Below are 23,255 nucleotides of genomic sequence, written 5' to 3'. Positions count from 1 at the left end.
CACATGTCAGTCAGCAGTGTTGTTATCGCCTGGAAAGGTCTGATGGGTGTGTGGTGGTTGCCATAGTGACCTGAGTAAACACAAGAGCTTTTGTAGTTCACCTCCGCCGCCTTGGCTTGACCTCCTCTGGTTGGTGGGTTTAGTGCACGAGCAGGCAGGCAGGCATACGCACACACACACACACACACCCACACCCACACACACACACACACACACACACACACCCACACCCACACACACACACACACACAGATGTTGTATAAGTTGTCATTGTTTCCTTATAGTCGTGAGTGCAGGCAGACACATCACTCTGGCGTGTCTACACAAGGATGTGTGTGGGTACACAGTACGCTAAATTAAACATCAGTCTTTGTTAATCTTTAATTAGTGACATAGACTGTAATGACCAGGACATCCTGTAATAATTTGCTTTGTCACTGGACAGTGTGTTTGTACAATCTCTGTTGTTTATGAGACTAATCTGACAGAATAGACGTTAATATGACAACAAACATGTTTGTGTGTTTTTATATTCGCTTGTTCTAATAACTTTTGAACCCTTAATATCCACATATCTGCTCCTGTCTTTGCTTTACTTTGTTTTTAAGCGCCTTATCTTCTGCTTAAAGCCCCTAACACCTCCCCCCTCTTTTCTTTCCCCTGTCTTCCTCCCCTTTCACTGTCTTGCCTTTCCTCTCGTAAAGCTGACTAAATGTGCAGTGGCATGCCGGAGTGTGAGTGACTCACCATGTGGGATTGTGCCGCCACAGAGAGGACTGGCTTAAAAAAGAAAAAAGAAGCCCCATTGCATTGGATTACTCATCATCAGCACACTCCTCAGTTTACTATGAAGGCCTTTTTTTATCGTCAACTCTGGATTTGCTCTTGAAAAATAATGGGGCAGTTCACCTCCTGCCTGTCCTGGGTCTGATTTTCCCATTCACTGGTGCTTCTACGGGCACAGTTGTTGTTCTAAATGTTTTCAGTGTGCCTCAGCGTTCACCCCTTGACCTCCTCGTTACTGTTGGCTAGGAAGGGATGTTTCTTCACCCAGGAATCTCTGCAGGATCTGTTAATGCTATTATTCTTTTCATTCAGTCTACAGTGACAGCACTGGTGTGCATTTAGCAGCTTTCAAGAGGAAGCTGTGTGCTCAGGGGATGTGAGACTTTGGGAATACTCCTGGTGACAATATCCATGGCTACATTCCCCCTGTCTATTATGGTTCTTGCTGGAAGAGTTACAGTAGAGAGGTGTCGGGTGGAGGTGAGTCAGAGAATAGGTTTGTGAGTACACACACACACAAACACACACAAACACACACAAACACTCACACACACACACACACACACACACACACACACACACACACACACACACACAATCTATGGAATGAAAGCGTTGAAACTGGAGAAGCTCACATCCTTGACATTGATCGTCTACTGTTTGCAGTTATAACATTGCGGTCATTTTGCATAAAGTGTTATTGTTCTGTAAGTAGTGGGATCTTTAGATATCATATGTCAGGTCATAACCTGACTTGCTCGCCTTTCCACAGTCCTAGACTCTTACTCTGCAAAGTGTTTGATCTGGCTCTGATTATTACAGATTATTTTAATCATTTCAGAATGTCTTACTTTATTTTGTTCTCATCTGTTACAGATTTACTAATTTTGTAGTTTATTTTTTATAACTAAGAGCGTATAAGAATTTAGTTCCCTACCACTGTGCAGGTACCTCGGTGCGGTGGTGAGTGTCACAGCCCATCATGGACGTGTTTACACTGGATGAATGGGCGGTTTTTCACATTTAGCTTCAGAAATCCTCCTCCAGCAGCTGCGGGAAAGTGGTTTGTGGTATTATCAGGCTCGAGCTTCAAGTAGCCGTGTGGCTTCCACAGGGAGTTTCACTATCCCTCTGATAGACTGAGGAGTGAGCTCAGCTGGGCCTTTACTGTTTTCACTGAACTGTCAATGACTTGTGTCTCATGCATCAGAGGAAAAAATAACAAACATTTGTGAACTTGGCTTTCTCCAGACTGAGCACTTTCACACTGCTGCTGAGGAGATGAGGAGAGAAGCAGATTGTCAGCTCGGCATCTGGTCGCTTGCTCACAGAAAATACTACGAAAATGGTGAAAAGTAAGAGAAGGTATTTGCAGTCGTTGCAAAGTTCAGCCTTCACCACTGTTGAGTTGTGACTGATCAAAATCAATCAGGATCGATTTGAGTGCAGAGTTAACCGTATCTGATTAAAATGATTTAAATTTCAAGTGGGAAAATTAGTTTAATCACACAGTTTCACTTTGAAGGAGCTTTTTATATTATTTCCCTTCTTTTTTATTTATGTCTTGCACATTAGTTTTTAAAAGCTTCTACCGAGGAATCAGATAAAACTTCCACTACGGAGATGAAAGACAGGCGTACTCTTGTTTTGTTGTTCAACTCAGAAGCCTCCAGCTGTTTCCCTCCGATATATCAGATCAAAGTGTTTGCACTCCTTCAAACTGCTGAAACTATTTGGAGACTTGCAGTCACAAAAAAACTGGCTAATTGTCCCCCAAACATAAAAAGGCGAGGGGGGGGGAATGAAAACCACATTCTCAAGTTTACATCAGGTTTACCTCAGTTTACAGTATCTAACTCAAGACCCCTGGTTTTGGTATTTTCTTTGGCTGAGGGAATACGGTTTGAGATAAATTGGTTTGATGGTCCGCTGATGTGGCCGTAATGGCTCCACATTTTTGGGTTGTATCCTGAGCTCGTAAATCTTGACATGCTGCTGCATTTAGAAAAAATCCTCCCAAGCAGACGGTCACACAAACACAGCCGGGTTAGGAGGAAGAAAAAAAAAAAAACAACACTCGAGGCAACAGGTCATCTGACACACAAGTACGAGCAGGAACGTGTTGCTCAGGGGCACGAGGGCAGCTTAGCACTTTGCTCTCAGGGAACAGCACTGTTTCCAAGTGTTAGGGCAGGATCATTAGATATCTTTGTGCAAATATGTTTACTGGACTTTGCACTGTCTGGCATTAGAGATGGAAAAGTAAAGAGCCTGTGCAGGAAAAACACAAGCAGGCATGGAGGGAGAAAATAGCTCCGTAAAGGTGGTGAAGGGGACTTGGGAGATAAGGGAGAGCAAATGAGAATTGATAGAATGGATGGGTGCGGGGGGGGGTGCGAGGAGATGTAGCCTGCATTTTCTGGTTGCTAGTTACTCCGGAGGGAAGCAGGAAAGGGGAGAGAGTAATCCATTAGAAAAGTCTGACACAAATATGTTTACTGAACCTTGAACATTCTGGCATTAGCCGGATGGAAAACATGGCCGGGGACTCACTGAAGAGCCGACCGGGGAAAAAAAAGGTTATGTCGAGCTCTGAAAAAGAAAAGGGACACGGACTGAAAGTGGTGGACACGGGCGGGACAACTGTCCATGGGATTTATCATCAGGATAGAGTTTGCTAAAAAGCATTTGAATCAATATTCCCTTAACCTATTTAAGAAATTTGGCAAATGTTGTCTGCTTATTCACTTGACGAATTGCTGGAGGCATTTTTCCTTTTTGGCAGTAAATATAACAATCTCATCAAGATATAAAGTAAGATATCATAGTTGTACTTCTGCCATTTTAGAAAAAATCGCAGACCCCTTTTGTTTTATTTTTCTATGTTTTGAGTGTCAAATACTCACCACCATTAGATTTACGAGGCAGCCAACAACAGTTTGTAGCTTGCTCAAGAAAAAGCCCTTAAACAGACACAGACGTCTTTTACTTTTGCAAGACTGCGCAGGAGGGATCGTGGTGCGGAGCTGCGGTATCAAGGTCCCACCGCGGCACACGCTTGACCAATCGCCATGAAGGAGGTATTTGACTCAAAGTGCAGCCAGCCACCAGGGGGTCTAAACACAATGTCTAACGATGTCTTTACCAGTCCTGTAAACACACTGGGTCGCTGGTACAAACTGTTGTGAATGTAAAGAGGGGGAAGAAAACCTCAGGGGAGGGATGGACACAAAGAAAAGGGGAACGTAAACAAGTGAAGGAGAAGGGGAGTCGGCGAGATTTGAATTTGCTGAGTTCCCTGTGTGAAGTTAACAGTGCCCCGGTGGTGAATGTATCACTGCCGTGCTATATCAGAAGACAGCAGTGGAAATCTAGTCCGTCCCTTCCCCTCGATACATCTGAAGAAGTCGAATTTGACTTGCTGTTGGTGTCTTTATATCAACTGGATTACTTTCTTCATCTGTTGTTCTGTTTTGGCAGATACATGCATCACTTTATGGGAAAAGGAGACACTGAAATCCACTCTTCATATCTAATAGCGTGCTGCATGTGTAGTTTGCTCTGAAATTGCTTTAATATGTTCTGAAAGTCCGGCCAAGGGGATTTCGATTGACCAAAAATGTGACGATAAGTGGGCCTTTGTGCTTTTCCCACAGTGGTGCAGTTTTGTTATGGTTTGTTTTATTCTGTGGGGTCCAACTCTTTGTGCAATGAGGCAGAACAAATATGGGTGAAGGTAAAACCAAAAGGACATTGGTTACGGGTGACTTAACTTAGTTCCATGAAAGAGGTTTAGCTGATCGGTCTTGACTCAGTTTGTTGGTTTGTGCAGTGAGAGAGAGGGATACTCTGCTTTTCCATTGAGATGTGTTTACTTTGGTTAAGAGGACGGTGGTGTATCCCGAGGCTGCGGGTGTGGGTTCACAAAGGGAACAAAAGCCATGGGTGTCTTGATGCCCGCCATGCCTCGCAGGTGCGTGTTGCCCTTCGCTGTACCTCTATCGCCCTGTGACTGACTCTCTGATATTTCTCTCTCTCACTCTTTCTTGTTTGCCAGCCTCCTGTATATCAAACCAAAAGTCTTTGTCCTGTTTGACTCACACAACTGTTACAGTATCATCCTCATTAAATGACTCAGAACCAAATCGTTAAACAGAACCCAACATTGACCTACAGTAGTTGTACTTCCTGTCTCCCAATTACCAAACGCTTTGTCACCAATGTTTAGACGTTGGCGGCCTCGTCGCACATGTATGAGCCAAACATAGCACCTTGTTGTTTGGATGAAATGTTTATTATGTTATTGTTGTGGTTTAAACAAACACAATGAGCTGTTTGGCTGTGTGACCTCATGCTTACATAGCCAAGAACCACGCTGCAAGGTTTAAAGCGGTTTATTTGTGTAACCCAGAATCACACAATTGTAGTTCTTCCACGGTAGTTCCTTCAAATGCTGCGTTTGGTTGCTACAAGGTAAAGCTAAGTATGAAAATGGGCTCAAAACAGATGTATTGTCTTTGTGTCTGACTTTTATCGGACATTTCCTCCAGCGTACTATTTCAGTTTCTTGCTGCCTGTCACTAATAACAACATAAACCGTCTTTAGCTTCAGTCTAAACTCATGATACTCTCGGACATATTTTTCTTTGTGATTTTTCTGTGGCCACCGGAGAAGGTGTAAGTGCTGCAGGACTCGACTTGTCAGTTTTTAAAATAAACTTTGTTTAGGTTTTTCCTCTGCCGCTCCATACAAAGCACTTGACAAGAAGAATGACAAGTAAATAACAGTAAGCTGACAGCGGATGAACATCCTGTCGGTACACGTACAATGTGTCTGCAAATCTTGCTTCATTTAGAAGAAGTCAGTGTGAACCTTTCATGGACTAGAACTGGAGAGAGAAAGTGCTATTTAGAGGTTAAATGAAACCGAATCAATGAGAATATCGTCCCTAATAAAATGATTTGAAGCTTGAATATCGTAAATTCATGCAACATTTGATTTGTTTGCCTGCTCTCCTCTCTGTGTACATTGTGTGCTTATGTTTCTCTGGCTTTAAGAATCCACGTCACAGTCAGTGACTCTCCACCTCCAGCTCATCACTCATCCCCCATTTTCTTCTATTGAAGCAAAGCTGTGTTTGACATTGAAAGAAATCCAGAGAATGAGAACTACAACAAAAAGAGCAGTGGGCTGTTTCTGCTTCGTGTCAATCCCATCAGACCGTCTTAGTCAGTAAAGGTCTGGCTTTGTTTCTGCAGAAACACGACATAGAACTGTTCAAATGCAAAGTAGGGTGATGAGTGGTCATAGAGAAACTATTGACGTATTTAATTCAACAAGAACTTTGGACTGTCACGTACTCATTCATGCTTTTTCATGCACTTTTTTTTTTGCTCCCATCTGCCTGTTTGAGGGTGTGCTCCTTTATATTTATTCCTATCTTTTGCAGACTCTCAGATTTTCGTTTTAATTTGGTCCAGCTTTTGCATGTGTGTGAGAAACCATTGTTTCTTTTTTCCACAATTGAGCTCAGAGAACAAGTTTTGTGAGGGTGGGGACCACTTTCTGATTTGATCGAAAGCGAACGGTCTCAAACTTTTTGCGACCCCAGTTGTCGGTATTGTGAGGACATCACGCATTCAGCTCCGTAAAGAGAAGTGACACCAGAGATAAGATACCGTGAGTGTGTTTGGCCTCAGGTGTTCAGCCTCTCATACACTTTCCTCCACTTTCCCTCTTCATCGTGTTCATAGACCCTTATTTAGTCTCTCTCACACAGCAGTTTCCACTATCTGTGTATGTTTTGATTTTCTAAATTACATCAGCCTGAGGGCATATTGATGGACCTGGATAAGAGCAGTGTGTGTGTGTGTGTGTGTGTGTGTGTGTGTGTGTGTGTGTGTGTGTGTGTGTGTGTGTGTGTGTGTGTGTGTGTGTGTGTGTGTTAAACACTTGGACGCAAACACGACACACACACAGTACAGTTATGCATTCGGCTGTCTGTCATGAATGCTCCCTGTGGATAAAAATATCAGCGGCATCAAATCACACTCTCATAACTTCCTGACGCATGTCATGACCGCAGGGGAGTGTAATTCATTTGTTTTATGGTATTGAACTTTAGTGGGAGAGATGGAAAGTCAGTTCCATATGTGTTCCATGTCTTGTTCCCCAGGGTTCCATCACTAGTTTATAGTATAATGCACTTTTATACACCATCTTCTGTTGGTTCGTTTAAATAGGAAATGTGTTCAGTGGTTTTACGGCACAAAACTGGAAGGTGGATCAGTTTTCCAAGTTGTACTAAGACTTTACTTTTCCCCGAGTTTCTAGGAAAAGTAAAGCCAGTGGAAACAGAAATAGTATTTCTCAGAGTATTTTAAATTTTGAGAAAGACCACAACAACTTAACTAGTGTGAGAGAGAAGCTACCAATTTTCTCTTTATTTTGCGGTACGAACGAAAAAAGCTGGCTTCATTTGTGACATGATTACCTGTTGTTACCAAGCAACCTTTACTTTGGTTTGTCATTGCTATAGTGAGGCTTAAAAACAACGACTAATTATTGTTCCTCTTTCTCTCCATTTGTAGATGCCAGGCCTTTTGTCCAGTCCTGTGTGTCTGACAGTCATCTGGTTTCTGTCCTTGTCGCTGCATCCTAGTTGTGCTCAGATTTGGACTGATGAAGGTAAAACACTCACATACACACTGTATAAATGCAAATAATTAAAATGACATTTTCCCAATGCACGAATGCACAGCCATGCACACACACACACACATATATGCACACACCGTTTCCAGTGCACAGATTCCTTTGTGTACTATGTTTGATGTTCTTGACTTATCTGGATTCAAAGTACTTATGGTATCTTCAGTTTCTGCAGAAGAAAGGATTGAGTAAACATCTAAAATGTGGAATAAAACCTGGATACATGAAAAACCGCAATCAGAGATCCTATTTCTTGTTGAAATGCAATTTTGCTCTCAGCAAACAAGACATCTATTGTTGAAGTTGCATTTCACCCCCTTTCTGGGATCTGTACGTCATTAAGTAATCTTCTTTCTGTCTGTTTCTACTCTATTATCTCCTGTCTCTGTCTCTTTAACTCTCTCTATTACTTCTTTCTAAAATTAGACGAATTAATCACTCCAGCAGTTAAAATACACACCCTCAGCACTCGGACTGAGACTGTCAGACTTTTCCCTTCCCATTAGTTCTACCCTGCAGCAGCTCCATGGTTCTTTTTTCTTTGTTTGGAAAGTACTGAGTTTCACCCAGCTTGCAATTTCTGTGCTGCCTGCCATCTGATTTCAATGTCAGGAGAAACTTGCAGCCTTCCTGTGTGCATTAGTGTGTGCGGGTATATGTACCTAAATGCATATGTGTGTGGTTTTGTGTGTATGTGTGTGCGTGTGCAGGGGGGCCCTCTTGCCAAAGGCAGAATCAGATATGAGTGGAACGCTGCGGGTTTGGGGAATAATGTACTTCACTGCCAATAAAACATGAATACACACATTCAGAGCAGCCAAGTCTTTGCACTGCACCAAGGCCCCAAGTAACACACACGCACACTCACTGACACACACACGCACACAGAAACAGGCGGAGGGGGGAGTATCTGTGTGCACTGTGTGTGTTTGGTTAAAGGGGAAAAAGAAAATCTGGTTGAAGAGAGAATGAATAAAAACGATTGCAAAAGAGTAAAAGATTGACACAGAGGGTGAACTTATAAGATAGAAAGATTGTGATGATATGAAATAATGATTCATTCAATTTATATGGAAATTTCTTTTATCTTGGAGCTTTGATTTACTGCAGGTGTCTGGTTGAGGGTTTTCTGTCTCTCTAAAGCAATTTGGGGCTTTGTGATGAATCTGTTTGATATCAAAATTTCTATTTTCCAAACGCAAGGGCTACAATTTTGATTACTGTTTAACCAACATGGCTTCAGGTCTATTTGTACCTGTGGCAGTCGCACTCAACTAGTGGTTTGCTCACTTATTTTCGAGTGTGAATAACAGAGGGACGTAGTTAGCACAGGCTCCCATTTTTAAGTTTGACTCTTTTCAGTGTTTCACCTTTAAATCTCCATAATTGAGACCCCTGAAGACTTTTGGCTCGTTCTCTCAATTTGCGAAGCTTCAGTCAACAGTTAGTCTTCACATGTGGTCCGTTTATGTGAAAACATTGTTTCTTGCACCAGCAGTTAGTGAGTTACCTGTCATCAAAGATCACTTTTCCATGTATTTAAACAATTATGATTAATCAGTGTCACTGTTGAACAGAAAGCCAATTAAGTCAAGAAACAAAAGGGTCCTCAACAGCAAATTTATAGAAAATACATTATACAAATACAAGTCTTCAGCCCTACAATGAGGGGAAATTATAACTGAAATTTCTGGTGCGCTGTCTTTTGGCTTCACTACTCAACTTGAATAGCACAAAGAAAAGTGCATTCCTCTGCAAAGGCCCAACAGTTCCCTTAAATTAAATCAAGCTGCACCAACTGTCACACACTAACAGATATCAGACCGAGGAGCCTGATTAGTTTATCAAGATCCATGAGTTACTCTCTCAGAAATCAAGGAAAATGTTGACAAAACGCTTTTATCTCGTCATGTTCCTGAGCCTGTCCACTTATCTGGATGTGCACAATAAACTAATGGGTCCTTCGAGCAAGTTCCATGGAAAGTTGTCTGGTAGTTTCTGCAGAATCCTGCTTCCAATCAAACCAACCACCATACAAACGGACAGGGATGAAAAGATATCCTCCTTGGCAGAAGTAAAAATAAACGTTTGTGTCTTTCTAATGTCACACTGCTTTGTTAATAGTGACACAAATAGCAGCTCTCTTGAAAACACTTCCCGTAGCTTATTTATATAAAAAAAAGTTCCCCTCAGTGTCTACTCTTTGTGCATAAGACTCCTACACACTATACAAGCATAAACACAAAATCACCATGGAGCACTTTGCTGCTATATATTTCCCAGCTCTTTCATTCACGTCTGTGCAGCCACTAAAAAAGCAGTAGTACGGCCAGAAAGGCCAGAAAAGCGAACTCAAGGTGTCAGCGTAAACAAGTAAGAGGCCTGCAAGTCAAGTATGTGTAAAATTGATTTAAGGATTAACTCAGATGGTCCCTAAAGGGCACACGAGGTTATTGCAGCATGGAAAAGCTAATATAAATATACCGATACAGCAAATTAAATAAAAAACATCCTCGATATGCTTCTTCTCCACCTACCGGGGCCTCTTGAGCCTCATGAGTCGTAGGTGATGATGTTTGAGGTCATCACTTTGACCCTTTTGAATTTATAAAGAGCGAGGAGAGAAGATAAAGAGGGCTGTGTGTGGAAAACACGAAGCGAGATACAACACAACCTCGGGACAGATAGTGTGTTACCAGGGCAGGGGAGGCCAGCAGGGAGTATGCATGCCTGAGGGATCGAGGCTGAGAATTAGTCAAGGTGTGTTCGTGGCAAACGGGCATGTGATGTTTTTTTCCACACCGCATCTACTGCAACAGCCAGCTTTCATATAAGTGGCAGCCAAGCCAAACATGCACGCACATACATTCCCATATGGCAGATAGTGTATCAACTTAGCAAATCACCACAAATATTTGTTTAGGTTTACACTGCACTTAGTGTTCCCTCAAATCCGCACTGCCTTCCAGTTCAGTGACATGGCTTCTACTTCTATCTCATCCTTTATTAATACAAATTGTTGTTTTACTCACTAAACCAACACCCATCTAAGTTGTTTTTATTGCTTCATTTTTCATCACTCTGCTCAAACATCGATTGGTCATTCCACCGTGGAGTTAGATTTGGTTTTATGTGCCCAAGTTTGGAGATAACACGTCTGAAATGTGTTTTCAGGGTTACAGAGGGTTTTATTTGCGCTGCTCATAACTCAGTTTTCAGATCAAAATGAGCTTTAATGATGTTGCTGTTGGTATGATGAGAGGTTGTGACATTGTTCTTTTTAAGTTCTTCAAAAGTAATTTTGTATTTATGCCTATAATCTGGCTGATTTTTGGGGGCTGATGTCAGTACCGAGACCTAGATATCAGCCAATAGATATATTTAAAAGAAATAATTCCCAAGGTGTCGTTATCAAACCCTAGGGACAAAGAAATCAGCGCACATTGGGCAACAGAACTCTATCATCAGTATGTGTGTGAAAGGCAGATTTTCATTGGTTGGGCCCTAATTAAAACTGTATGAGCACCACGAACAAAATTACATAGAGATGAAGACCATTAAAATCATTAGCAAATAAACCTGAAGCTATTTGAATGGCTAGATGTCACTATCAGTGATTTGGGGCATCACATCTTTAAGTTAGCTCCATATGCAGATGAGAAATTTCCTAATTCAGCATTAATACGGTCAATTTGAAACAATGAAGAGTGAACAGGATGCACTTTAGTTTAGTTTAGTTTGTGAAGTTAGGGCTGGGGGTTTGGAGATTGTCCTTATATCTCCTGGAGGCAGTGAACTTTACTTTGTAAACAGACAATGAGGAGAAATCATTAATAAAGTTTTACAAACTGACTAATACGTGTGGTGATCCTCAGTGGGATCAGCTCCACTGAAGGATATTTACTGATGCATAATCGTTTTATTGTAGTGGTAATAATAATAAACATTATACAAAAACAACACTGCAGCAGCTTTGTACTCTGTGCCAAAGTCTCCTCAGGCCGTGGCTCCCTCGCCTTCTATGGTCTTGTTATTGTCATAGTGCTGAGCAAGTGCTTAATTCACATGAATACAGGCGGACACACGGCATGTCATACTGTGCAGTGTGCAGATACTGTAAGCCAGACGACATGTGCTTCAATATTTTATGTGGTGTCTGTTTGCAGTGTCAGGCGTGCAGTACGGGCACTTGGAGTCGAATGTGACACTGGCATGCGGGAAGTCGCAAATCAGGTAAGGGACGAAAACCACTGCCCGTGGGCCTTGATGGTGTTTTTATTCTAAGCGCAATAACTGAAGTCTTCTGGTGTTTCCCAACCAGGACGCCTGTGGTGTGGCATCTCAACCACAGCTCAGCGCTGCCATGGCACAAAGTGACATCGAACGGCACCTTGGTCCTGCTGCAGGTCGACCACTCGGCACAGGGCATCTACAGCTGCTACGATGCCCGCGGGCTGCTCCTTCACTCTGTCAAACTCCGGCTTGGTCGTAAGTTTTGTTGCGACTTGGTCGGGCTCAAAGTGGCTCTTTAAAGCCCGGGGTCAGACTACATCTTACAGCAGGATTAAAGCCCGAACAGGAAGACGTAGGGCGTTGTCATTGGATGTGATACTCAATCATTCTGTCGTGTGCTGTGGATTCTCTTTGCAGTCCCAGTCCTTCACAGTTCACTTCATTTCTTTGGATAGTTCAGCATAAAAGTATAAAAGAAGTTTCTGTTTCTTTAATTCTTACATTCTCATCTCTTGGCATTTTTCTCTCTTGATTTTTTTTTTATCAATGAGTATCCATTTTAATTCATTAATTTATTGTGGCTATGGGAAGACATCTTGTTGCCACAGTGATAATCAGGGGAAAGTCACATGTCCCCACATGGACAAAGCCGTCCACTTCCTGTCAATGTTTCAAACGGGAAGCGGCTTCCTGAGTGGACTTCCTTTTGGGGGACAGGGATTTTTTTACAAGCTTCTTCTAAAATAGTTTGGTTTTATATAATAGGGACAAGAGGACACAGACACACAGAGAAACATCTTAAAGGGCTCTAAAAAATGTACTCCCCCCCATGGTCCTGAAAGTGAATGCTGTCTGACTTCCATTTCCCAGATTCCCCCGGGCTGCTGAGTGTTTCCTGTCAAGTGCCCAATCACACACACGTGCGCTGCTCCTGGGTGGACTCGGTGAGGACCTTCCTGCCAGCCCAGTACAACGCCTCCTTCAAGTAAGAGCCGCTTATTGCAACTGAAACACCAATGTCCAAGGTCACACACACAAATCAGATACGAAGACGCTATATATAGTACATGTCCCACAGAGTGTGCGAGTCTAACCTTCTCTGTTTCCTGTCTTAAAGGTGCTTTCCTTCCCCCTAAGCATAACACACTTAAACGACAACTTTAACACGACAGAATAACCGAAATACTTTTTCTTGTTGTCCAGGGGCAACAGTCTTGAGTGGAGGCCATGTGTCGTGGATGTCGCCCGCAAGCATTGTGATGTAGACCACCCCGCCTTCTGGCAGACCTCTCACACTCTTAGAGTCACGGAGACCAACGCCCTGGGGTCTTTGATCACATTTCACATCGTCAAGTTACACAAGCTATGTAAGATCATGTGAAACGCACACACACACACACACACACACACACACACACACGTGAATGGGGTGATTATAATTAATTTTCTTGTTCTTCCTGTCACATTGATGGAACTGATGTATGTCTGTGAAGCACGGTGGTGATTTTCCCGCCAAAGGTTGATCATGTTACAGTTTTATCTTGTTTTCATTCTCAGCGCTACTGGAACTGGCTGCTGCGTTACTCAAAACCTATTGAGATTGGCTTTCAATTCTTTTGGCCCTGTCCTCGCTATTATTTTATTTCCAGTTGTAACGTAACACTTATTTGAAATAGCTTGTGAAAATAGCTCAACTTCAGAAGGACGTCTTTTATACTTCAATAGCTAAAAGCAATACACACATTTGTTTTTATTAAAAACAGATGGACAGGTATTTGATCAAGTTTTCTTTGAATTAAAAAAGTGCTGAAGTTTTATGCTAGTTAGTGGAAATGTAAAAATAGCAACACTGCGATATCGAAATCCTCATGACAGATAAAACTGCATTCAGAATCTGACTCTGCAGCAAAGGTCACGTTTATTGTAACTATTGTAATATTACATCATACATTGACTGAGGGAAAAATACATTATTTCCCTGCAGATTTTAGTAAAAGTAAAACTCAGCACGAAATTAATTACTCAAGGAAAAGTACCGCCAATTTTTTACTTCAGTACATTACGTATTAACATGTACTCGGTCAGTTTCCACCACTGAAAGATTCTCCTGTACACAAGTACAAAACACATACACATAAAATGTCAGGCGTCTTATGCTGCACATAATTCTTCCTGACCGCTTGTGCGACCGTGCCCTTTCTGTCCTAATATAATGACCTCAATTATCTTGTTTTGCTGCTTCACTGTCTACATGACATGTTTCTTATTGCTCTCACTGTCGGAGCCGTTCAGACTCATTGAGACCGTCTCCACAGAGGCTGCTGTTCCTTCACTGTTCTCCGCCTCTGCTTTCTTGTGTGATATGTGATATTGTGTGAATATGCATGAATAAATAAAGATACAACAGTGTGTGGAACAAGATTAATGAGATGGATAATTAATGAGGAGGTCTTTTTGAATGAAGGCAGCAACTTTCTACCCTCTGGAGCTCATCTCTTCTTTTAAATAACCAAGCCAACCCAATAGAAATTAGTTTTCTTTCTATTCCTCTCTCGTCGCAGTGAAGCCAGACCCTCCAGAGTCTGTGTCGGTGAAGGAGCTAGAAGGTTATCCAAAGAGGCTGGTCGTCTCCTGGAAGTTTCCCTCCTCCTGGCCGCAGGACGATGCATTTCCCCTGGTGTTTCACATCAGATACAGGCCACAGGGCTCCATGCACTGGGCCGAGGTGAGTTAGCCAGAAGGTTTCATCTCAGTGTTGAAGCGAGTGCAGTCTGGGTCAGAGCTGAGCGTCGCATCAAGCTTGAGATGGATTGTGGGAATACCTGGGGTTCTAAAGTGGAAATCTCATATTAAAGGAGAAGTGATCATCATGACGTATTTATGATTGAATTATGATTTTGTTAAATTCTTGTGAATCAGAATTTAAATCTCATTAAATCAAGTAATGGCTGAACATTTTTAAAATTGATATCATATCAAATGGCTGTTTTTGTTATAATAAAAGGGTAATCCATAATTTTATATAGATCTCATTCCTGTTATGCCGCTGTCACAACCTCGGCCTTTCTTTCTTTTAACCGCTGCTTTCTTCTGTCAGTTCTACTCGGAGGAGAGTCCAGTTGTGGTATTAGACGCCCTGGCTGGCCACCTGCACCAGGTGCAGATTCAAGCCCGCGATGAGGTGGACGCAGAGAGCCAGTGGAGTGAATGGAGTCCCCTGCTTCTCATGCGGCCCTGGGAAGGTCAGAAAGAAAATTCACAAATGAGCTGATTTCTAAATTATTATTCAGATCGAGTCAATATATGTTGATTCAAGAGAGATATCAGATGAGAGTGGAGGATTCATCATGAGTTTTAAAAGATATGTGTCTAATCAGATGTCTCTCTGTGTGTGTGTGTGTGTGTGCTTGTCTGTTTGTACTACAGCCTACACCACCACGACTGAACCCACCGAGGAGCCAGAGGGTACATTCCCAGAAAAGCCTGAGACCTCGACTGCAAAAACACACAGTGAGATTCCTTCTGTTGCTTCAGATGATAGTTGTGGATTGTGATTTTATTCAGGAGAGACACTGGAGCTGATGTCCTGCTAGAGTTGAACTAACAATCACAACACATATATATATATATACATTTATCTCTTTAGAGAAGGTTTTAGCGTGATAAGTTGAATCACGTGAATTATATTTAATTAAACTGCAGCACAAGTATGTTTTGTAACCTCATTATTTTGGCAGAAAGAAGCAGCCTCAGCCGTTAATGCAGCAAAAATCTCCAGGAAGATGTTATTTACTGTTATTCTGGTCAGATTGTACAGTGGCTTCATCACCAAACTGCTAATTGCAGTAAATTGTGCCTGCAGGGTGTATAAGTGTTTTTTTTACAGTGAGTGCCCAGTGTGAAATGTTAAGTACATAGCAGCTCACAAACATGTGGTAAAGACACACTGGTTAACACACACACACACACACACACACACACACACACACACACACACACACACACACACACACACACACACACACACACAGTGTATACCAGGAGACAAACACACACACAGTTTGGGCAGTGGAGTAAAAAGCTGAACGCTGCCATCACATTTCTCGTCTGCGAACCAGATGTTGTCTTTTATTCTTGCTGTCATTTCCATTTGGGCTCATAAATCTCCTCTTCATTGTTTTTAAATTCTCTAAATACCAAAATAAGTGTTTTTTTTTTAAAACATTTTATTGTTGATGTGTGACTGTGTTTCTGCTTTGTTTTACTGTTCAGAACAATGTTCAGTTGTTCGTATGTGTGTGAACGCAACTTGTTTACTCCCCGCAGCGCGATAAATAGATGTTTGTGTGAAAGCTATAATGGCGGATTTAAAATTAACTTCCCCCCCAGAGAGTAATTAAATCCCCGAACACACACATATTGCTCAGACATTTTTTTTGTCGTCGCAAAAACACATGGGGATGAAAGTGTGTGAACTCTTTCATTCAGCTCAGCCTTCCTTCCTCCTCTATATTTGCTTCCTCATTTCACCACGCGTTCACGTCTCCGTCTTCAAATGATCTGCTCATCTCCGTCTCTCCCGTCTCTCCGCTCGTGTCGTTGACCTCCCGTGTCGTTCTCTTCCTCCCTGTTTCCCACCCAGATCCTGTGATTGAAGGTGAAGGTAATTTGGGTTTGGTGATTTTGCTGGTATTGTTCTCCGTGGTCCTCCTCATCACCGTCCCCTCCCTCATCTATGTCGTGTGGTAAGACACACACACACACACACACACACACACACACTCGTATCCAACATCCACAAGCATGCGGTTTTCTGGTCAGTGTCTCTTGGATTGAGTTTTTTAGACTTTGTTTTTTTTATCACTTTAGTTTTTTATATTTCCAGGGTGAGGCAGAGGCGGAGTGATCACGTGACCAAACAGGAACTCACCTCTATGGTCAAGATGAAATCCATGCCAATCTAATGTAAGACACACACACACACACACACACACACACACACACACACACACACACACACACACACACACACACACACACACACACACACACACACCAAGTCGTTTTTTACCCCGGCCAAGGAGTTCTGCGCTTTGTTTGTTAGCATAATTTCAATAAAGCCACTCAACTAATGTTGTGGAGGAATGAGGCAAGAGCCAGGAAAGAATTCGTTCAGGGGGCAGATCCAGGAATTCTTTTAGTGACCAATGCACTTTCCCAAATTCTGTTGATTTCTCAGACAATACTTCTTGGATCTTGATGAAAAAGGCATTTTTTTTTAGGACTGATATCTATGAGCGGGTGGGATTTGGTGCAGATTCAAATAAGAAATGTGGTTTCATAAGAGGCCTGTTTGGCCTGGGCGGAGGTATGTGCTCTACTGAGTGTCATTGCAGCTCCACATTTGTTTCAGTTGCGCAGATGTAGTGAACATGTTCCCGCTGAAAGCTGCGTGTGGTTTGTGCAGATAGTTTTAGATCTCTCGAGGGGTGTGGTGAGGCTAATTAAAATCCCAATTAAGTAGCTTCTTTCAGATTTATATGACCGACCACAAAATGCTCTAAACCGGGAGCAAAGCCAGTGAGAAAAAAGTTCAGCGAAGTAAAAACTGAAATGGTTCAAAGTGCTGCTATAAACAACATTCTGACAACCCTTCAGATGTCCAGCCAACTTCTGATTATAAGTCTAACATACACATACACACACACACACACACACACACACACACACACACACACACACACACACAGATTATAACCCTGTCAATATGCCTTCATATATCTCATCCTGCTCTGTTATTTAAATATGTGCTCTTAAGACAATGCTAAATATACATCTACTATTTTAAATTAGCTTTTTCTCTTCCACTCTCCCTCCTTCCTGATCTCCTTCCTCTCCTCTCCTCCTCCAGGTTGATTTCAAGTATCTTCTCATCATCAGCCCGTTCTAGGGCTCCTCACAACATGAACCACGCTGCGTCCGAGTCCATCCATGATCCAGGACGACAGGGACAAACACATTCACGGAACTGCAGAGTGTATAAAAGCTGACTGAAGGGTTTTTGCACAAATCACACGTGCAGGATTTTCCTGGACACATTCAATGCTTACACCTGACTGCACTACCCAGAATGCATCAGCAGACTCCCTTCCACTGTCCACGGGGGACACAGAAAACAGACTTTGCTCTGTTTCTTCTCTTGCTTCACCGCAGCTCACGCCTCCACAGACTGTGGGAGCGACGCTGCACCAAGACATTGGAAGTTCACTCACAACCGACGCTGCTTCAGGTGGACTGACTCCTCGACCCGTTCAGGGAGAGAGGGGTGACGTTATTTTTTAACCGTTGAAACTTTTAAGTAACAAATTATTACAGGAAGTGCAGCTGCCAAACAGGAGAACAGAAGATTTTATTTTCTTTGTGGGACAACTTGCTTCTTTTTTCCCCCGAACCCAGAACTCCTCACTTTCTTGTTTTTTTATTTTTTTGAGATTCAGATTTAATGTGTGTCCGTTACTACACCGACCGACTCAACGCTGTGAAGGAAGCTTAACAAGTCTCTGTGTGCGTCTAATGCCAAAGCAGCAACTACGGGCATTATAGTTTCAGCTGAAGGGGCAGGAAACGACCTGGTCCCTGCTCCTGACCTGAGGGGGATGGACACGGAGGATAAAGTCCAGGGTGGGTGGCCTGGGTTATTTAGACTATATTTCATTTACGACAAATGATTTTACATGTTGCATGACGTGCTTGTTTTAATTGTCTTGATGTCATTAGTACGCGTCACTTTGTTTTGTTTTGTTATACCTCTTTTTCTATCAATCCATCCACTGTTCCTGAATGTGTGTGAAGAAAAGACGCACACGAACAGAAAGAGATCAGAGAGGAGATACAGGCCTGTCACAGAGCACCAGCATTACGACATTACTTCAATAGTTAGTCAGAGAATATAAGAATATAGATATTCAGCTAATACTGTAATACTAGACTCCAAAGAAACAATGACTTCTTTCTTTGGAAATGGTTTGATGTTGTTTTTTTCTCTAAGAGATTAAACAGCCTCTGCCAATTCATGGATTCAATTTAAACTTAGTCAAATTGAATCAAATCTGGTTCTTTTTCGCTATCATCATATAAACAATCATCACTTAAACTAAATAGTCAGAAGTCAAAGCAAATAATAATTCTGCAGTTTCCAAGAGGAGGTCTTCAAATTGCTTGTTTTGCTAATTTCACAGATATTAAGTTTAAAAGATTTGAATTCTGAGAAAAGCTGAAAATCATCCGTTCGTTATCCTCGTTACAACATTAAATAAATTAAGTTAATCAGCCATTTTATTACTCAAAGAAAAAGTATGGCTACAATATCCTTTACTGCCTAGAGACCATTTTAAGAAGAGTCCATAAAGGTTTGCTTATGTTAGCAATTTGTTCTTGGCTATATATTGAGATTTCAAGGTAATTGCACAAAATGCATCACTGATAAAATCTAAAATTAATAAATAGATGTTCTTAGTGCAATGCACCTGATGTTGTGAGCTCTCACATCACAGCTAACATCACTGTGCTGCTGCAGAGTGGAGACAGACCAGGAACTGGTTTGTGGACAGTTACTATGGAAACGAGTAGCAGTTTGTGTCCACAGCAGTGGGCTCACATCCAGTGTGTACGGATGAATGTTGATGGGAGGTTTGCTGAGGTGATTCCTCACATGTTTTAGGGTTTTGGTGACATTTAGAATGAAATACAAAAGTGGGGCATTGACACAGAATCAATAAGAATGAACAGATGCCGTTAAAGTTTATACCTGGGTTAAGGTTAGAGTTATAGTTAAGGTGACATGGCAAAGAACAGGACTCACAAAATACTGAACTGTCGAGCTTCCACTTTGAAAGTCGAGTTAATGCAGCTGAGTCCGAGCATGTTTGTGTGTGGGCGTGTGCACGAGACGAGCACTAAGACGAAGACTTGACAAGAGCGACTCTCGCTCACTGGACTCGTGTCTCACAACCACCCAGCTCAGTGGAAATGAACGATTTCTGGGTGGCTACTGCTAAACCCATAGGGTTGTATTTAAAGATGGACGACATAGCAGCTTGATCACCCCCTGGTGGCTGGCTGCAGTATTGGTCATAAACCCTGCCTACATAAATACACGTTAAATATTTTTTTCTAAAATGTGTTTTCAGTCAATTTAGTTGGTTCCCATCACACCAATGACTGACCGTCAAAGTGCAAGATGGCAGCACCTGTATCCAGAATGTTTTATCGTCCATCTTTATATACAGTCCATGGTTTAACCGTATGAAAGACTTACAGTTCAGTGTTTGTGGTTCCGTTCTGCCTCGGACACCCTGCAACCCACAAACCTTGCGTCCTGGCTGACTGAGCCACAGACGGAGGTGAGAGGCTGTTTTGAGCGAAGGCAGCTTACGTTTAAACATTTCTTTCCTCCTTTTGTTTCTGTCGGTCCGGCTGTTCTATGTTCTGTTGATCCAAAGCTGTGTAGTTTTCAGATTGACTGACTGTGTAGTTTGTATCAGAAACACAAGGTGCATATAAGTCGAACTCTTTCCAGTTTGACGACTGTATGTTCTCTCAAGCTAGCTCGACATATTATGCATGAATCCAGTTGAAGCTTTTTTTTTGTATATTATTGTATATCACACTTTTTTTTAAAAAGTACATATGTATGTTATACGTGATGTTTATATGTAGAGAAAAAAACTTTGTCCTTGGGATAGTTTCACACACATGGTTTAACTCAGTCGGTAAATTAGCAGTTGATACCAGTTTTAGAGTTTATTATATTTAAAGATTGGGGAGACTAAGATTTGTGAAAGTCTGTTTAGTATTTTTTAGCGTAATCCTGTTCACAAACAAACAAGCTAGCTACGAAAACCTCATTTGTCGAGATAAAAACATAAAAGATCTGCACCAAACTTTAATGAGTTCTTTCTTGGCCAATGTTCCATCCTTCCACCAAGTTTCGTGGAAATCTGGTCAGTCGTTTTTTAGCAATCCTGTTCACAAACAAACCGACTGCGAAAACGAAGATCTCTTCACGAAGTTTGGTAGTTTTTGCGTAATTCTGCTAACAACAACAACAACAACCTCGACACAGGTGGAAACAAAAGCTCTTTTGCGTAGTTATTAAAATTCAGACTAACTCATGTTCTAGGTTTCTGTAGAATCAGTAATTTCTGTAACATTTCAATGCAAATTCTTTTTAGTGACACGAGGGAGATTCCCGGTGAAAAACATCTACTGACTGAAAATAATCCATGTCTGCAGAAACTTCCCCCTGTTGTGTGTTTGTGTCTTTTCTCCCCAGTTATATGAAGCTGTTGTTACTGTACATTTACTGTATGGACAATGTGTTTACTGAATTCATCTTCGTCCAACGTGCGCTCTTAAGTTCACTGTTCACCTTCGTTCACGTCTTTGTTTTCAGATGAACCACAAATTGATCTTTATTTTTTCCTGAAGATCCCGAGTTCCTGTTTCAACACTCACAGAAAGCAAAACCCTTTTATTTTATTTTACTTTGAAAGGTAGATAAAGGTTGAATGGGTGTTTAAACAGGATTTGAAAAATAGCAATTAAATGAATATGAAATGTATTTTTATTATAGTTTTTCTATTCGTTTTAGTTTGTTCAGCTGCTTTAAATCGCAGAATTAAACAAACAGAGGCAGTAAAGTACAAATCCAGAAAACCTTTAAACTAAAATACTTTTATAGTATACTTTATTAATTGCTAAATTAAGAGATATTTTTTTATCAAAGATTCCGATTTTCTGGTACCAGAATATCATTTTTTTACAATTTAAACAGCAAAAAAAAAGGAGAGAATTCTCCCTAAAAGATTTTTTATGATAAAATTAAATATCGACCATCCTTCACATTGAGTTTAATGTGGGTGATGTTTAGTATCTGAGCGCTTTCCACCCTGTCCATTCAAGTTCTTATTATTTTGTCTCTCTCTGTCACTTCAGTGGCGTTTTCTGTTTGTGTGAATGCACTTGTGGTTTTTTTTCTCCGTCTTCTCCGTGATCCTCTGCAGTATGTGACAGCAGATGGAGCCTCTGCTGGTTTTAGTTCTTACGAACCAAATTACACTCAGGCGTCCATTCTCAGATGTACATAGTCTTTTTTTTTTTTGTTGCTTCATGTGTACGACAGATTTCACTATAAGCTGTTTTTTTTTTCTCCCCGTCTTTGTATGTTTCTGTGAAATAAAGACTATTTTATCACAACTTGTAAACGTCCGGGCTTTATTTTTGTATCCGATGCCTCTTTGCTTTCCTGCGTCTGCCTCTGTCTGTGGCATCGGTTGTAATGTCAACTGTCTGGTGTCCGGAACATTTAAAACAATGGTGCAAGAAGCCTTGGAACAAATGAGCCATTGATGGAGACGGTCCCTCGTGTCTTTGTCACATCGTTGGGATCCTTCGAGCTTGTGGGTGAAGAATCGACCACATTTCGCCTGAAGCACGTCGCTTCTTGTAGCAGCGTCTTCCTGGAGAGTTTCCATCATCTGACTGTGACAGAGTCTGATGAATCCCAAATGCTCAAGCTGCCTTTTGTTGTCTTTGTCAAAGAGGCCTTTAAGACGCACAACTGGTCGGAAATTGCTCTGGCGTTCGGGGCTCCACTTCCCATATTGCAAACATGTTGTCATGCAGGGTTCAGCTAATGAAGTCCAGGGTCCTCGGCTGTTCCCTTGGCCGTCGTTGATGTCAGGTGGACGACTTCTGTGTCTTTGTAGAACAGGAAATCTTTGGCTCCTTCTTTTTCTGGATAACATTTGATGTACAACAATCCTTTGTCCCGTGGAGAAAACATCCAGACAAACACAAGCAGAGTGATTTGGTTAGTTATGGACATTTTTCATGGATCTGTACATGTAGATTCATTTTCTAGAGCTTTCAAATTACGTACAGATATTTACTTGGACTCGCTGGTTAGATTTTGGTGGTCAAAGGTCAAAGGGGCCTCAAAAAACATGATTTTGGCCTCTTGAATGTGACACCAACACAGACGTGAGGGGATTTCTTCAACTTTTGATCAGTGTGATTTGGACTTGAAGATGACGTGATTTGCTTTCAGTGCTCCAAGGTCAATGGTCACAGTGACCTAAAATGAATCTGGGAAAAAATGTCCAAAAATTAGTAAGTTCAATCCAACTTGAACTTCCTCACTGAAAAGTTTCTTCTATTTTTAAACAGAAAACACACACACATGAAGAACGAGATAAACAGCCCGTCATCACAATGACTCACGCAGCTTATCACTGTTGCTTGAACTTCATGTTCTTTACAAACTGATAAGAACATGTTATTATTGTGTGCAGGGTGTGGTGGGGCTGGAGAGAGCAACACATCTGAAGTAATAAACCTGAACTTACATTTTGCAAGACCTTTAACATGTAACTTTGAATTTAAACATTTGGTTTTGGTTTTATTCACAATTTCCTGCCAATAACATGTTTGTTGTGTTGGTGAAAAGACAAACATGAGATTA

At 41.6% G+C, this 23,255-nt stretch overlaps 1 protein-coding gene across 4 annotated transcripts in view; it reads left to right on the top strand.

The window, feature by feature from the left end:
- The window catches only part of il11ra (interleukin 11 receptor, alpha), a 43,130-nt gene extending 22,727 nt beyond the window's left edge, over positions 1-20,403 (top strand). Inside the window, exons 2-13 of one of the 4 annotated variants that reach the window (XM_034601831.1) lie at positions 7,378-7,474; positions 11,665-11,731; positions 11,820-11,986; positions 12,602-12,716; positions 12,935-13,098; positions 14,293-14,456; positions 14,829-14,973; positions 15,158-15,241; positions 16,374-16,476; positions 16,617-16,696; positions 17,643-20,063; positions 20,161-20,403. In XM_034601831.1, the coding sequence (XP_034457722.1) occupies positions 7,378-7,474; positions 11,665-11,731; positions 11,820-11,986; positions 12,602-12,716; positions 12,935-13,098; positions 14,293-14,456; positions 14,829-14,973; positions 15,158-15,241; positions 16,374-16,476; positions 16,617-16,695 (1,185 nt within the window). In that variant the 3' untranslated portion in view covers position 16,696; positions 17,643-20,063; positions 20,161-20,403. Of the gene's footprint in view, positions 1-7,377; positions 7,475-11,664; positions 11,732-11,819; positions 11,987-12,601; positions 12,717-12,934; positions 13,099-14,292; positions 14,457-14,828; positions 14,974-15,157; positions 15,242-16,373; positions 16,477-16,552; positions 16,562-16,600; positions 16,697-17,642; positions 20,069-20,160 lie in introns of those variants that run through there. The other 3 variants (XM_034601832.1, XM_034601833.1, XM_034601834.1) reach the window with 3 other exon arrangements.
- The last annotated feature ends 2,852 nt before the right edge of the window (positions 20,404-23,255 follow it).

This window comes from Hippoglossus hippoglossus, chromosome 12 (genome assembly GCF_009819705.1).
Source record: "Hippoglossus hippoglossus isolate fHipHip1 chromosome 12, fHipHip1.pri, whole genome shotgun sequence".
NCBI lineage: Eukaryota > Metazoa > Chordata > Actinopteri > Pleuronectiformes > Pleuronectidae > Hippoglossus > Hippoglossus hippoglossus.
Note: the sequence above shows the minus strand (reverse complement) of the source record. Positions and strands in the feature narration are given on the sequence as shown.